Source organism: Taudactylus pleione, unplaced genomic scaffold (genome assembly GCF_031769625.1).
Source record: "Taudactylus pleione unplaced genomic scaffold, aTauple2 ptg001058l, whole genome shotgun sequence".
Taxonomy (NCBI): domain Eukaryota; kingdom Metazoa; phylum Chordata; class Amphibia; order Anura; family Myobatrachidae; genus Taudactylus; species Taudactylus pleione.
In genome coordinates this window covers 888,588-901,296 of record NW_028285459.1, presented here as the reverse complement: position 1 = coordinate 901,296, position 12,709 = coordinate 888,588, and the positions used below count along the sequence as shown (strand labels likewise).

The window sequence follows — 12,709 nt, the reverse complement described above, 5'->3', positions numbered from 1 at the left end:
GGAGGTTGAAGATGAAGAATGCCCTGCAAGAAAGTCTGAGTATCTGGAAGCAATGCCAAGCATCGCTGGAAAAAAAAAAAATAAAAAAAATAAGACAGAAACCTATACCTTTAGCGCTCTTAACCTCAACCCTGCCTCCAAACCAGCCTGTAAGAAGAGCAGGAGGTAGGACAGCCAAAGAAAGAAAAAGGAAACCATTTCCAGTCACACTAAGACACATAAGATGGTAATGAGCCACCATAACAGGCTTGCAGGCCCGCATCATGAAAAAGCTGCTCAAGTTGCAGGGAAACGCATTGAGGATACAGAGGGTGGTCTGCTCCTGACCTTTTATTGCACACGCTCATTTGGAGAATACTAGATTGCTATCAGTGAGCACGGATCACCGAGGCTCCAGCAGTACATCTCCCACAGTGGACTGACTATATGTACACTGATACCTGACCTATGTGAAGTTTTGGCTGCAGCGTATACAACCAATACTGTGAGCACGGACATCAGCAGGAAGTCTGGAGGCCCCGGCTGATATTATATCTCACTTACGATTACATGCTGCTACAGACTAGCTATTGACCTTACTACTATTGTGTACTCAGTGATTCATATGAACGTTTGTGGATACAAGTGTTGGCAGTAAACCTCTTCATGGACTATATGGAGTAACCATGCATGGGCTATAGTGAATTACATATGGGACAGTGATCCAGTGTGGAATTAAGAGCTATATAATCTTAAACATTGGTCACTAGCTGTCTTATTTTTAAAAATGTCTTTCTTATTTATGCATAATATGTTTTATTATCATTATATATTTTTTATTTCTTGGTAATATATGTGTTTTGTCAACTTTTTATGATCCCCACTCCTGGGAGTTTATATATGTGAAAGTTGATTTTGATATTGTTATGATTTTTATGGTAATAAATTATAATTAGTACCCTTGTATTGTTGACTATAAGCGCTACCCGTTTTGTACACATGTGCTTTCTATTTTGGGCATTTACAGTGCTGAACCAGCTGCAGAAATACCTCCGGATGAAGGCCCCACTTTTCGGGATGAAGATCCTGGCGACTAATATAGTCTGCCTCCCAGTTCTAGATGACGGGAATGAACACGATGGAGATGGCGAGTCGTTCCGCCCACAGCAGAATGCGACTGGACTCCCGCATAGTTAAACGACTGAGTCCCACCCTGATGATCTATATACGCTACAGCTGTGGCGTTGTCCGATTGCACCCAAACTAGATGTTCGTGTAGGAGAGAGGACAAAGCTAGAAGGGCATTGTATACTGCTCTGAGCTCCAGAACAGGAAGGAGCACCTCCTGACGAGACCAGCAGCCCTGAAACTGGCAGACCAACACCACAGCACACCAACCCCGCAGGCAAGCTGGCATCCATGGTCAGAAGTCTAATTCCAGATGCCAAACCAGCGGACCCGCTATGAGATGATCCATTTGCAGCCACCAGAGCAGCAAAACACGGGTTCGAGTGAACAGCCAAACCAATCTGTGCATTTGGAGGTGAGATCTCGACCACTGGGATAGAAGATCCAGCTGGAAAACCCTTGAGTGGAATCTGCCGAACTGAATGGCCTCGAAGGAGTCCACCATCCTGCCCAGCAGGCGAATGCAGATGAGCGAACACCTTCATCGGTTTTAGAACCATCCTGACCAAAGCCTGAATCTTGTCCATCAGAAGAAACACCCTCTGCACTGAGGTATCCAGGATCATGCCCTGAGACGGAATCAGATTGGATTTTTGAAAGTTGACAATGCAGCCATGTTGGACGAGAACTTGGCGAGTCAAGAAGACATGGGCTTGAAGTGTCTCCACTGATGGGGGCCTTGATCAGAAGATTGTCCAGGTATTGGACAATGGTCACTCCCAGGGATCGAAGATGAGCCACCATCACTGCTATGATTTTGGCGAATACCCTGGGCGCTGATGTGCAGCCGAAGGGCAAGGCCCAAAACTGGTAATGTGAGTCCAGTATCGCAAACCGAAGAAATGCTTGATGTGGCTCCCAGATCAGATTATGTAGGTAGGCATCCTTGATTTCTAAGGACACCAAGAATTCCCCATCCTCCAGACCTGCAATCACAGAGTTCAGGGATTCAATCGTGAACCGGTGAAATGCTACGTAAGCATTCAAGGATTTTAGATTCAAAATAGGTCGAATTGAACCATCCGGATTGGGAACTACAAACAGGTTGAAATAAAATTCCTGTGATCGCTGGAGTACTGGCACCGGGGGCAATACATCTGCTGCCAGAAGTTTGTATATTGCCTGCTGCAAGCTCTGTTATTTTTGCACTGAAACAGGCAGACTCGTGGTGAAGAAGCGAACTGGAGGAGGATAAAAACTATTTTGTAACCTGGGGATACTAGATTTTGGGCCCAGGCGTCCGAACTGGTCTGAAACCAAACCATCCCTGAACCTCAGCGAGCATCCACCGTGGAGGCCCCCAGGTGGGAGGGAAGACGGTCACGCTGCAGGTTTATCTGCAGGCTTGGGGTCTGGATGACGGGCCGGGTTGACGTCCTCTAATTATCTTCTCCTGTGGCTGACGATAATCTCCTGGATTTGGTGCGAAACTAGGAGGGGGAATGAAAGGAGGAAAATTAAGGTCCGGAGTAGGACCTTTTAGGCGCCGCTGATGAAGGTAAAAAGGAATTTTTTGCCCTGTAGTCCAATCCACTTGTCCAACTCAGGGCCAAACCAAAGTCCCCAGTGAACGGCATAGACTCAATATCTCTCTTAGACTTCGCATCAGCCTGCCAAGTTCTAAGCCAAACGGCTGGCAAGCAGCCACCGCCGAAGCTGAAATCCTGGCCAACATCCATGGAGGCATCCCCCAGATATATGGCCGACTCCCTAATATGCTCAGCTAGGGAAAGGAAGTCAGAACGTGGAATATTCGATTTAAGGCCTTCCACCAGCTGCTCCACCCATTTCTCCACAGCCTTATTCACCCATGCGCCAATTTAGGCTGGTATGAGGGACATATCTTCTGCTATGTAGATCGATTTTAAGGTGTTTTTCAACTTACTTTCTGAACTATCCCATAAGGGCAGCCCCTGGCACAGGGAACGCTGTCTTCTTGGACAATCGAGATACAGATGGGTCCACCTGAGGAGGGGTTTCCCACTTATCCCTATCTGATGAAGAAAAGGGGTAAAAGGAAAGAAAACGCCTGGACGTCTGAAACTTTGTCTGGCTGTTTCCACGCTGCCATCAGTTGCGTTTCTAACTGAGGAGTTGAAGGAAAAGTAGCCGCCAGTCTCCTAAAGAGAAAGGCGTCTGGAGGCTCTGCCACAATTTTGAGAAACTAGTGGACAGCTAAAGAAAGGGACTCAACCCCCTGCGCACCAGAGTTCTCAACCTCCGAGTCTTCCTCAATCTCGCCCACTTCCCCCTGGGAAGAACAATCTACGCCTGAATCCTCCGATTGAAGGGCAATCAGAAGAGTTCTCTTCTGGGGGGGCTTTGATACAATGCCCCCACTCCTGGAGGAGGATTCCACCATCCTGTCTCCTAATCTTTCTAGAGCGGAAGAAGCCTGGACCAAGGTTTCAACTGAATATGCTAATCTCTGAGCTAACCCGGGCTCACATAATTGTGACAAAAGTAGGGACCCCTCTAGCAAATTCCCTCTCGCTTCGGGCAGCTGACATTTCCTGGGTCAGTTCCGACATAGCACCTGCTAGCATAGACACCAGGATGGTGAATCAGCAGATGGGGGAGTTGAACCTACAGATTCACAAGTGTCACATAAAGCTCCTCCATCAGAGCGTGGATGAGAAAACTACTTCTTACATTTAGAGCAGGAAAAAAGGTTGTGGGATGTATTCCCCTTATCAGAAGTGGTCCCTTTACCTGCCATGCTGTTGCACCGAAGCAAACAGACTCGCATATATACTCACAGCAACCAAACCAGCACACCAGAAATACATATATGTGAAGACACCACAGGCTCCCACTCCACTGAAAAGGTATCAGAGAAGGGAAATAAAACCTGAGAGAATTGAGGAAGGCTATAGAGAGGGAGGAGCGGTTCAAAATGTGGAGCCCACCACCCTGCACACTGCCTGACCAGGGCCGGGCCGAGCTGAGCCATATACAGATGTGCCCACATATATCTATACTCTGTGCGCTACAAGTCGCACCACAAAACGCAGGAGCTCCGTGTGACTTGGTAGCACAGAACGTCTTTTGTGCCACTTTTTACCTTCAAATGCATCCGAATCACACAACAAATAGAAAGAACAAACAGCTTCTGCTGATTAAAATGATATGCAGCATGCCTAAGCTCTGTGTACATCTGCGGGTGTATCTGCATGCTAAACAATACGTTACAGTGTTACAGCCGCTGATTCTGTAACGCAGTGTTTCACATGCAGTTACACCCACACAGAACATATGCTGCATATCATTTAAATCACCTGAATCTGCTTATGCCATCTATTCGCATCGCTGTGCGATTCAGACGCATTTGAAGGTAAAAAGTCACACAAAAGACATTTGGCGCTACTGAGCCACGCCACAGCATGGCGCGACTAGAAAGGTTGTTAAACTCGCAAGGAGACTAGATGTATGTGGACCCATCTATTTTTGGTAAGCGAAGATACATTTTGGTACCCCCTGGCGGACTTTTCACCTGACAAAAGGAAAGGGGTGTGGTCTCATGGGAAAAGCTGAGCTACGGCTGCCACTGCGGGAAAAGAGCCGGGCTCTCGCTGACAACAAAATCTCAGCGGGCGCCCGGCAAATGGAGCCTCCCTGCGGTGACCGGGGAGGGGGGGGGGGGGGGAAGGAGTGCAGCCGGGGGTTGCAGGAGTGCAGCCGGGGGTTGCAGGAAGGAGTATGGCCACACTGGGGACTGAATTGTGGCCTGGTGGCTAATCACAGCGCCCTCTGCTGGCTGGCGCTCTACGCACCTGCGCAGTTGGCGTAACAGGCAGCCAGGCCCTGTGCCTGACACTCCTTTCCCAGTGCAACGCAGTCCCTGGGAAAGATCTGCCTCAGCGATTAAGCTGGCTGCTGTGTCCTTGCTGTCGCTGTAACCAATGGGATGTTAGCAGAAAAACATCCCCGCATGTCTCCAACTGGCCACGATTGGATGAGCAGTCGTTTAGCCCCAGCCCCAGCCCGACACCTGCCTGTAGTAATAATCGGGTCTATTCATGTACAACATGAAGTGGCTACTAAAAGATATAATTATATATCGCCTCACATCGATGCGATAGTTACATTTAGTAGCCATTCATGTACACTTACCTGTCCGGCGTCTTCGAGCGCTGTCCTTCCCCTCTGCGATCCCTATACGCAGTGAGAACACAGACATATCGGGAGCCCAATATGCCTGTATTCTTACTGTGCATGCGCAGGTGTCCGAGAGCAGCAGGTCACGTTAGACCTGCTGCAATGGATGTTGGGAAAAGGGGACGTAGCAAACGCCAAGCAGATAGCAGGGAAGTACGCAACTTCCCTGCTCTGTTCAGCTTGCGGTACAGATTACGTCATCCTCAGATGTCGAATCTGTACCGCAGGAGAGAAACGGAAAACTGAGTTTTCCGTTCCTTCATGAGACATACAATAGTATGGTGATGCGATGCAGGCATGGAGCTGGGGTGCCGCTGGAGAAGTAATACACTTCTGCTCCATGAATAGCACTAGGCAGAGAAAAGCCCTGATTTCACAAGTGCTACACTGGCCGCCTGCAATGCCACAACCGTCTGTGCAGGGCCGGGTGCCACTATAAGGGTCAGGGACAGCCGTGTCTTACTACCTCTCTTACCATCCCCCCTTACATCCCCCCATGGGGTATGTGCATACCTATCGCTGCCTGCCGGCTGGTGCGCGGCAGGCCGATGGTAGGAAAACCTCAGGCAGGGACGCGGAAACTTGTATTAGTGGACCGTGGCAAGCCCCTTCAGCGGCTCCCATGATGCAAGCTGACTGCAGCAGCATGCAGTCAGCTTGTTGTAGCCTTGATAGAAGTTCAATTAAATTGAAATAAAATAAAATTAAGTAATATCACAAACAGGCTACAAACAGTATCAGAAGCACCCGCTCCATTTGGGCACTTATTCTAAACCGAATTCGGTTGGGTATAGAGGGGGAGGAGCCAGCTTCTTTCTTCTCTCACCCGTCTATAACCCAGTGTAACTCCAGTGTCCCCTAATGGATGAAGGAGAAAAAGGGCTTTTCACTGCTACATGAATAGACCAAGGTTTTTACAGACACCTGCTATTACATGCTGTACATGTGTAAAGGCTGGAGGTCCGAGAGATAGTCACAGCCTCTCTGTTCATTTATATATGATAAATAGTAAGAACTTTTATCTAAATCGACATTAAAACCTCTCTTTAAGAAGCAAATACACGACAAGGTTGAAACACCAGATCTATGGTGAATATGAGAGGGGCAGGGGGGGCAATAGACACAAAGAACAAGTAATGTTACACAGACTAATGATAAGAATATATAATATATATATATATAAAAAAATTCTAATAATGTAATCCTTAAGTATACAAAAGGAAAGGTTTGACTCTTATTCACCTACCTTGATATTGGCTGAATAGGTACTTTTAATAGCAGGTGTATCAAAACAAGGAAAAAAACAGCGGTTTAAAACAGCTTGGCCCTGGGTATACATGTAAGGTTTCTTCTTTCCCGCAGTCTGTTCAGGTTCCAACCAACAAACCTGTGTAGAAATGTAAAGTCAGCAACCAACAATTACCACTTTTTAATCAGGTTATTGACAAGAAGAAAAAAAAAAAAAAAGATTTGGGATTCTAGTTCTTGTGTTACAATTTATACACAGAATACATTTGGGGCAGGATGCATGACGCATCACATTATGCATGCGATGCATCCCGCCACTCATCACATGCATGCCGTCATAAATAATGTATGCATGAATAAAGTTGCAAAGAACAGCTCTCCCGATAAGAGCTGTCCTTTTCAAGAGAGAGACTTCTGGGTTTATGACCCAGTAGTCCATCTGGCGTCCTTCTGCACATGCGCAGAAGGACGCGCCTTCCGTAGGGGGATGCTGTGATGGATCAGATTAGACCCCTTTGATGGGGGAGTTGAGAATAGAAGCCCATAAGCTTCTATTAGGCAAAGCCATATAAAATTCAGATTAGTCAGACGGAGCACCAGCTATCATTAGCCCGTTGTCCAAATGACTGTTGCCATTTATGGTCTATACATATCGACAACAATGGTCTGGAATTCCACTTTACTACAATTTTAATTATCGGGCCAGCAGTGTGGATTGTTTCATAAAAACGTGCATCTTATTAGACTACAGCTGGCTCAATATAAATCCCCTCGCTTATTACTAATTTACAACTGGACTGATACACTTGGATACAATTATTTATTATGTCCTTCTAATATACATCTATATATCAACAGCAGGACGACTATTTTTAGGAGTGACATTATTATGATGCCGTTATCTGAGCAGGGCACTTCATATACCAAATTAAAGGTCTTGGTCCGTAGATTTGCAAAAAAATATTGCCAATATATTTTTAATGACGTCAGTACTTTGTAGGTCCACCATGTGCAGCGAGTCCTGCAGACACCGTTCAGTTTGAAAACAGCAGGCAGTATGTTTTACCATTCTGCCTTAAGTACAGTGACTAACTATGACACTGAAGATCGAGTCGGCCTAGAACGCACCAGTCGCTCCAATTTGTCACAGAGGTTTTCAACAGGGTTAAGATCTGGACTCTGAGCTGGCCAGTCCATCCGGGTTATTGAATTTTCTGGATACCAGTCCAGCATCGCCCTGGAAACATGACAGGTGGCATTGTCACCCTGATAAAAACATTTCTTGTTTCCATAGAACTGCCACAATGTAAGGAGCTTCCGCCTCCACTCAGTGTCTACCTAATCCCCTGCTCTGCCCTTCTTCCACCTTCATCATTTCCCCCTTGTCTCCTCCACCTCTTCCTTCCTTTATCTCCCCTCCTGTCTGCCTTCCTCTCTCATTACTCCACTTTCATTCTCTTCTACCCCGCTTGAGTCCTACTATCCCACCGCTAATCCCTCCTCCAAACCTCCTCTCCATGTCACCACACTTCCATCCACATCGCATTAAACTCCCTCCCTGCCCACCACCTACAGGTTTCCTTCCCAGCACAATCTCTCCACCACATTCTTCTTGGTCGCCCAAATTAATCTCACCTTCTCATTACAGCAACCCTGATAATCTCATTCACATCTCTCCAACAAACACGGTCCCTCTATTCTGTGCCCTCTGGAATGTCAGATCAGTCTGTAATAAACTCGTTCCCACCCATGACCTTTTCATCTCCAAAAACTTGCATCTCCTAGCCATTACTGATACCTGGATTTCACCCTCTGACACCACTTCCCCTGCAGCTCTCTCCTCTGGGGGGCCTCACCTTCTCTCACATCCCTCAGCCCAGGGATCGTCATGGTGGTGGTGGTGTAGAGGTCCTTTTATCCCCAGGTTACTCCTACCAACTTCTACCCTCTGAATCATCCCTTACTTTCTCTAGATTTGAGGTTTATGCCATACGCCTCTACCAACCAGTATACCTGAGTAGCTGTCATTTACCGCCCCCTTGGCCCCCCTTCCAAATTCCTTGACAACTTTGCTTCCTGGCTCCCTAATTTTCTCTCCACTATCCTAGGTGACTTCAATATTCCAATTGATATCTCCACAGAATCCTCTGCTGTCACATCTTCATTTGGTCTCTCCCAATGGACCTCCTCACCCTCCCACGTAAGTGGGAATTTGCTTGATCTGGTCTTCATCACCGTTGTGATATTTCTGATTACTCAAATTCCCCCTCTCTGACCATCACCTTCTCTCTTTTAACCTATCCCTCTCTCCTCTATTTCCTAAGGCCACCATCACTAAGCGTAACATTGAGGCTATTGACACAGTTTCTTTTTTCTTCCCTGCTTGACTCACTTCTTTCCCCTATCCTCTCTCTCTCCTGCCCTGAACACTTCCCTATACAATACCTTCCTTACTTCTGCTCTGGACTCTGTGGCTCTGGCGATTACTACTCAACCTCGCAGATCCACACCTCAACCCTGGCATTCAAAATGTACCAGATACCTGCAAAAGTGTTCACGAATTGCTGAGCGACTGTGGAGAAGATCATGCTCTAAGGCAGCTTTTCTCCATTTCAAATTTATGCTCTCATCCTACAGTGCTGCCCTTTCCCTCTCTGAATAGTCATATTTCATAAACCTCATCTACTCTCAGTCCTTAAATCCCCAGCACCTCTTCACCACCTTCAACTCCCTCTTCCGCCCGCACCCTCCTAGCTCACTACCCTTGACTTTGCTACCTACTTTACATCTAAAATTTACTCCCTACGTCAGGACATCATATCCCACTAGTCCCCCAGCTCTCCACCTCCTCCTTTCCCGGATCACCCCTCCGCATCCATTTTACCGGCTCTTACATCTTTCTCCCCTGTATCTGGAGAGGAAGTCATGTCCCTCATCCAGTCCTTCCCCCTTGACCCTATCCCTCCACGTCTCCTACGCTACCCCCTTCTGCCTGCTCCCATCTTGCCCACCTCCTTAATCTCTCCCTCTCATCAGGCACTGTCCCTTCTGCATTCAAATATGCCCTTTTCTCCCCCATTCTTAAAAAACCTACCCTTGATTCTAACACTCTTTCCAACTACCATCCCATCTCTTTCCTCCCTTTTGCCTCCAGGCTCCTTGAGCGCGCTGTTTACAACAGCCTTACCACCTTTATGTCCTCCCATTCCCTCCTTTTCAGTCTGACTTCCGTTCTCTCCACTTCAGTGACCCAAAGCCCTATTAAGGGACTAAGGGCTCCATCCAGCAATTAATAATTTACTTAAGTAATTATATTTCCACCTGCCAATAGTACCAAGCAGATCTCTCAATCACTGTTAATAACTCTACAATCAACCACACCCCACAAGCCCGCTGCCTAGGCGTTATCCTTGACTCTGAACATTCCTTTGTTCCCCACATTCAATCTGTCTCAAAATCATGTTACATACATCAAAAAAAAAAAAAAAAAAACTTATCCAAAAGTTCATTTTGAATGAAAATATCTCCACTATGTAAGTAAGGGAAACTCACAGGGACCGCGGTAACCGCTTTCCTTGTGAGTTATATCTCCGACAAGTTTTAGAAGTCTAAAGACTTCTCCTGTAGAAGACACTGCGAATGTGCTCAGTGTCAGCTTCCGGAACCAGCCAGAGGCTGTGAGAAAGAGATCAAAAGATCACTCTCCTGCTCCTGAGCCTCCATAGACTTAACCACTTAACTGACGTGGTTGTATGGGATAAGAATACAGCTCGCTGTGCTTCAGCTGACAAGGTGCGACCACACTGCCTTGCTGTATTTTTCTTTAAAGAGGCAATTTTGTTCTACACATGCAGAACGGATCTTCTCTGACTCCCCAAACTCTCCTGTGGGCTAGGTAATATCTGACCGGTTTTACCAGAAAAATTGTCAGTTAAGTGATTAAAGCAGTTTACACAAACTGAAGATGGTTTAAAATACAGGGGCCAAACTCCGAAAAGATTTGATTTTTGGAGTTTGATATATATGGGGTCAGATCGTAGTCCCCAATGATGATAATAGGGACTGCAATCTCCAGGGCTAATTAGCACTTTGCCTGAGATTTCTGTGAATGCATTGTGCCATTACTACACAGCTACAATACACAAATTGTGCAGAAACTGCAGTTACTGCATCATTTTATGTAAAAAAAAAAAAAAAAAAAGCTTGATACAGGCCTCAGGGTCACTTTTGCTAGTCACAAACTACAATGTGAAATATTGTTTGGGTCCTGTACATATACAGTAATCCTCCGTGTGCAAAATGGCTTTCACAACATATTTCAGATTGAACATTACCCTCAAAAGAAGCTGAATAGGGAAACGAAACTAAATCAGCAAAAGAGTCAAGATAAGGGAAGCAAAGTACACAGAGAATACAACTCATATGGGGCAGTGTATACAATTTGAAGTTAGCAACAAATGTGTCATAAGAAACAAGGCAAAAATTGCATATTTATATGTGGTATATAAAGTAAAATCGATTAAAACCTGTTACTCGAGCAGAGAGAGACAGGTAACAGCCAGCTCCTGGACACAGGAGACATACAGCCACTAAACTACAGTGTCTCACCCCTGGGCTGTCCCCAACCTCGTACTCTATATTGATCCGAATCCTGGTCTCGGGTATGAGAGCCTCGGGCAGTGTGACTACAAGGATGCTGCCATAGCTGGTGAAAGGTTTATCCTCCCAGTGCAGCTCCTTCTGCTTCCCGCTGAAGAGCTCTGCCGAGACCCGGAGAACGCGCAGGCTCGGGTAGGAATCCAGCCGAAGCTCCCCAGTCGCTCTCAGCAGCCGTAGCTCCAGCCGCTCCGAGCCGCACAGCTTTTTTGCCTGCGTGTCCGCCTGCAGCTCCAGGTGAAAGTGATCCAGGTGGAAGTCTCGGTAACTTGAGGCCGTGGCCGCATCTTCTACCAACCTTTGCTTGCTCATCTTGTCGGACTCGAGGTAATAATCAGATGCCTGCTGCTTGCTACTTCCTCACCTCAGCAGCAGGCCGTCCGCATCCTCCAGGGTCCTACTGCTACCACCATAACTTATTCCCTGACTTCTGCTGATAAGCGTTGTTAGGTCATATGTGACAGTACAAAGTTTTAAGACCGTGTAACAAGGCGCTCCGGTGTGGCCGTTCCCTACTTGCTTGATGAGTCGTTTAGGTGCACGGCATGCATTTCGCTTCAGCTTCTCAGTCCAAAGGCCCCTACACACTACACAATATCGTTAACGATTTGTCCGATTCCAACACATCGGAACGACAAATTGTTAAAATATGTGTAGTGTATATGCACTACATTGTGTAGTGCGTGCTCCCGTGCAGAGGCGGATTTAGACCTCATGGGGCCATAAGCGCACACACATCTCCATATATATCTCTCTCTCTCTCATTCAGAGTCGGTTGTAATCGGCCGCTCGGTCATACGCATCCGATGTTTCCAAACCACGCATGTGTACGGTTAGTTGTGCGCATGTGCGTACGAGACCTTGCGATCCAAAATGCTGTCAATCGTACGGCTTACGAGCAGGAAGTGACTTTCGGGAGTTGATTGACATGAAAGGCCGTTTGTGGGTGTTGACGGGGGTGGTGGTCTAAAAACGCAGGCGTTCATCACAGTTTTCAGGGTGTTTTAGGGGCGTACATAAATTTCCTGCTATGACCGACATAGAAGGCCGGAAGTAGTAAAACGTCACTCTGCGAGCAGGTTAGAGGCCTGGCTGATCGTACAGCTTGAGGTTGGGTATGTGCTCTCTCAAGCACCAGAGTACAATCGATACTATCGAATGTGACTGATGTTATGTTTGATGTTTCTATTTTGTGCCACACAATGCAAGCGGCTAATAATTGTTTGTTGTTGCTAATAGCACTGCTAATTGGCTTGTAATTGATTCAGTTGCATTTGCATTAGAGAATAATAAGAATAAATATATTTCATGGGGATGGCTTATTCTATGCGTTTTTTTGTTAATTTTTGAAGTACTTTGCACACAACACAAGCGGCCGCAACCAGCAGAAGAAAATTAACATACAGCTACTGACAACGATTGACTCGATCGCTAGCTGCTATCACTTGTTAGCTAGAGGAGGTGCTTTGTTCATGTATGG

At 46.6% G+C, this 12,709-nt stretch overlaps 1 protein-coding gene across 2 annotated transcripts in view; it reads right to left on the bottom strand.

Moving 5' to 3' along the window:
- RNPEP (arginyl aminopeptidase) overlaps nucleotides 1-11,901 on the bottom strand; it is a 71,847-nt gene extending 59,946 nt beyond the window's left edge. Inside the window, exons 1-2 of one of the 2 annotated variants that reach the window (XM_088461464.1) lie at nucleotides 11,182-11,901; nucleotides 6,572-6,712 (exon numbers count right to left, since the gene is read on the bottom strand). In XM_088461464.1, coding sequence (XP_088317590.1) covers nucleotides 6,572-6,712; nucleotides 11,182-11,541 — 501 coding nt within the window. In that variant the 5' untranslated portion in view covers nucleotides 11,542-11,901. The remainder of the gene's footprint in view (nucleotides 1-6,571; nucleotides 6,713-11,181) is intronic. The other variant, XM_088461463.1, reaches the window with a different exon arrangement.
- Nucleotides 11,902-12,709: the final 808 nt, after the last annotated feature.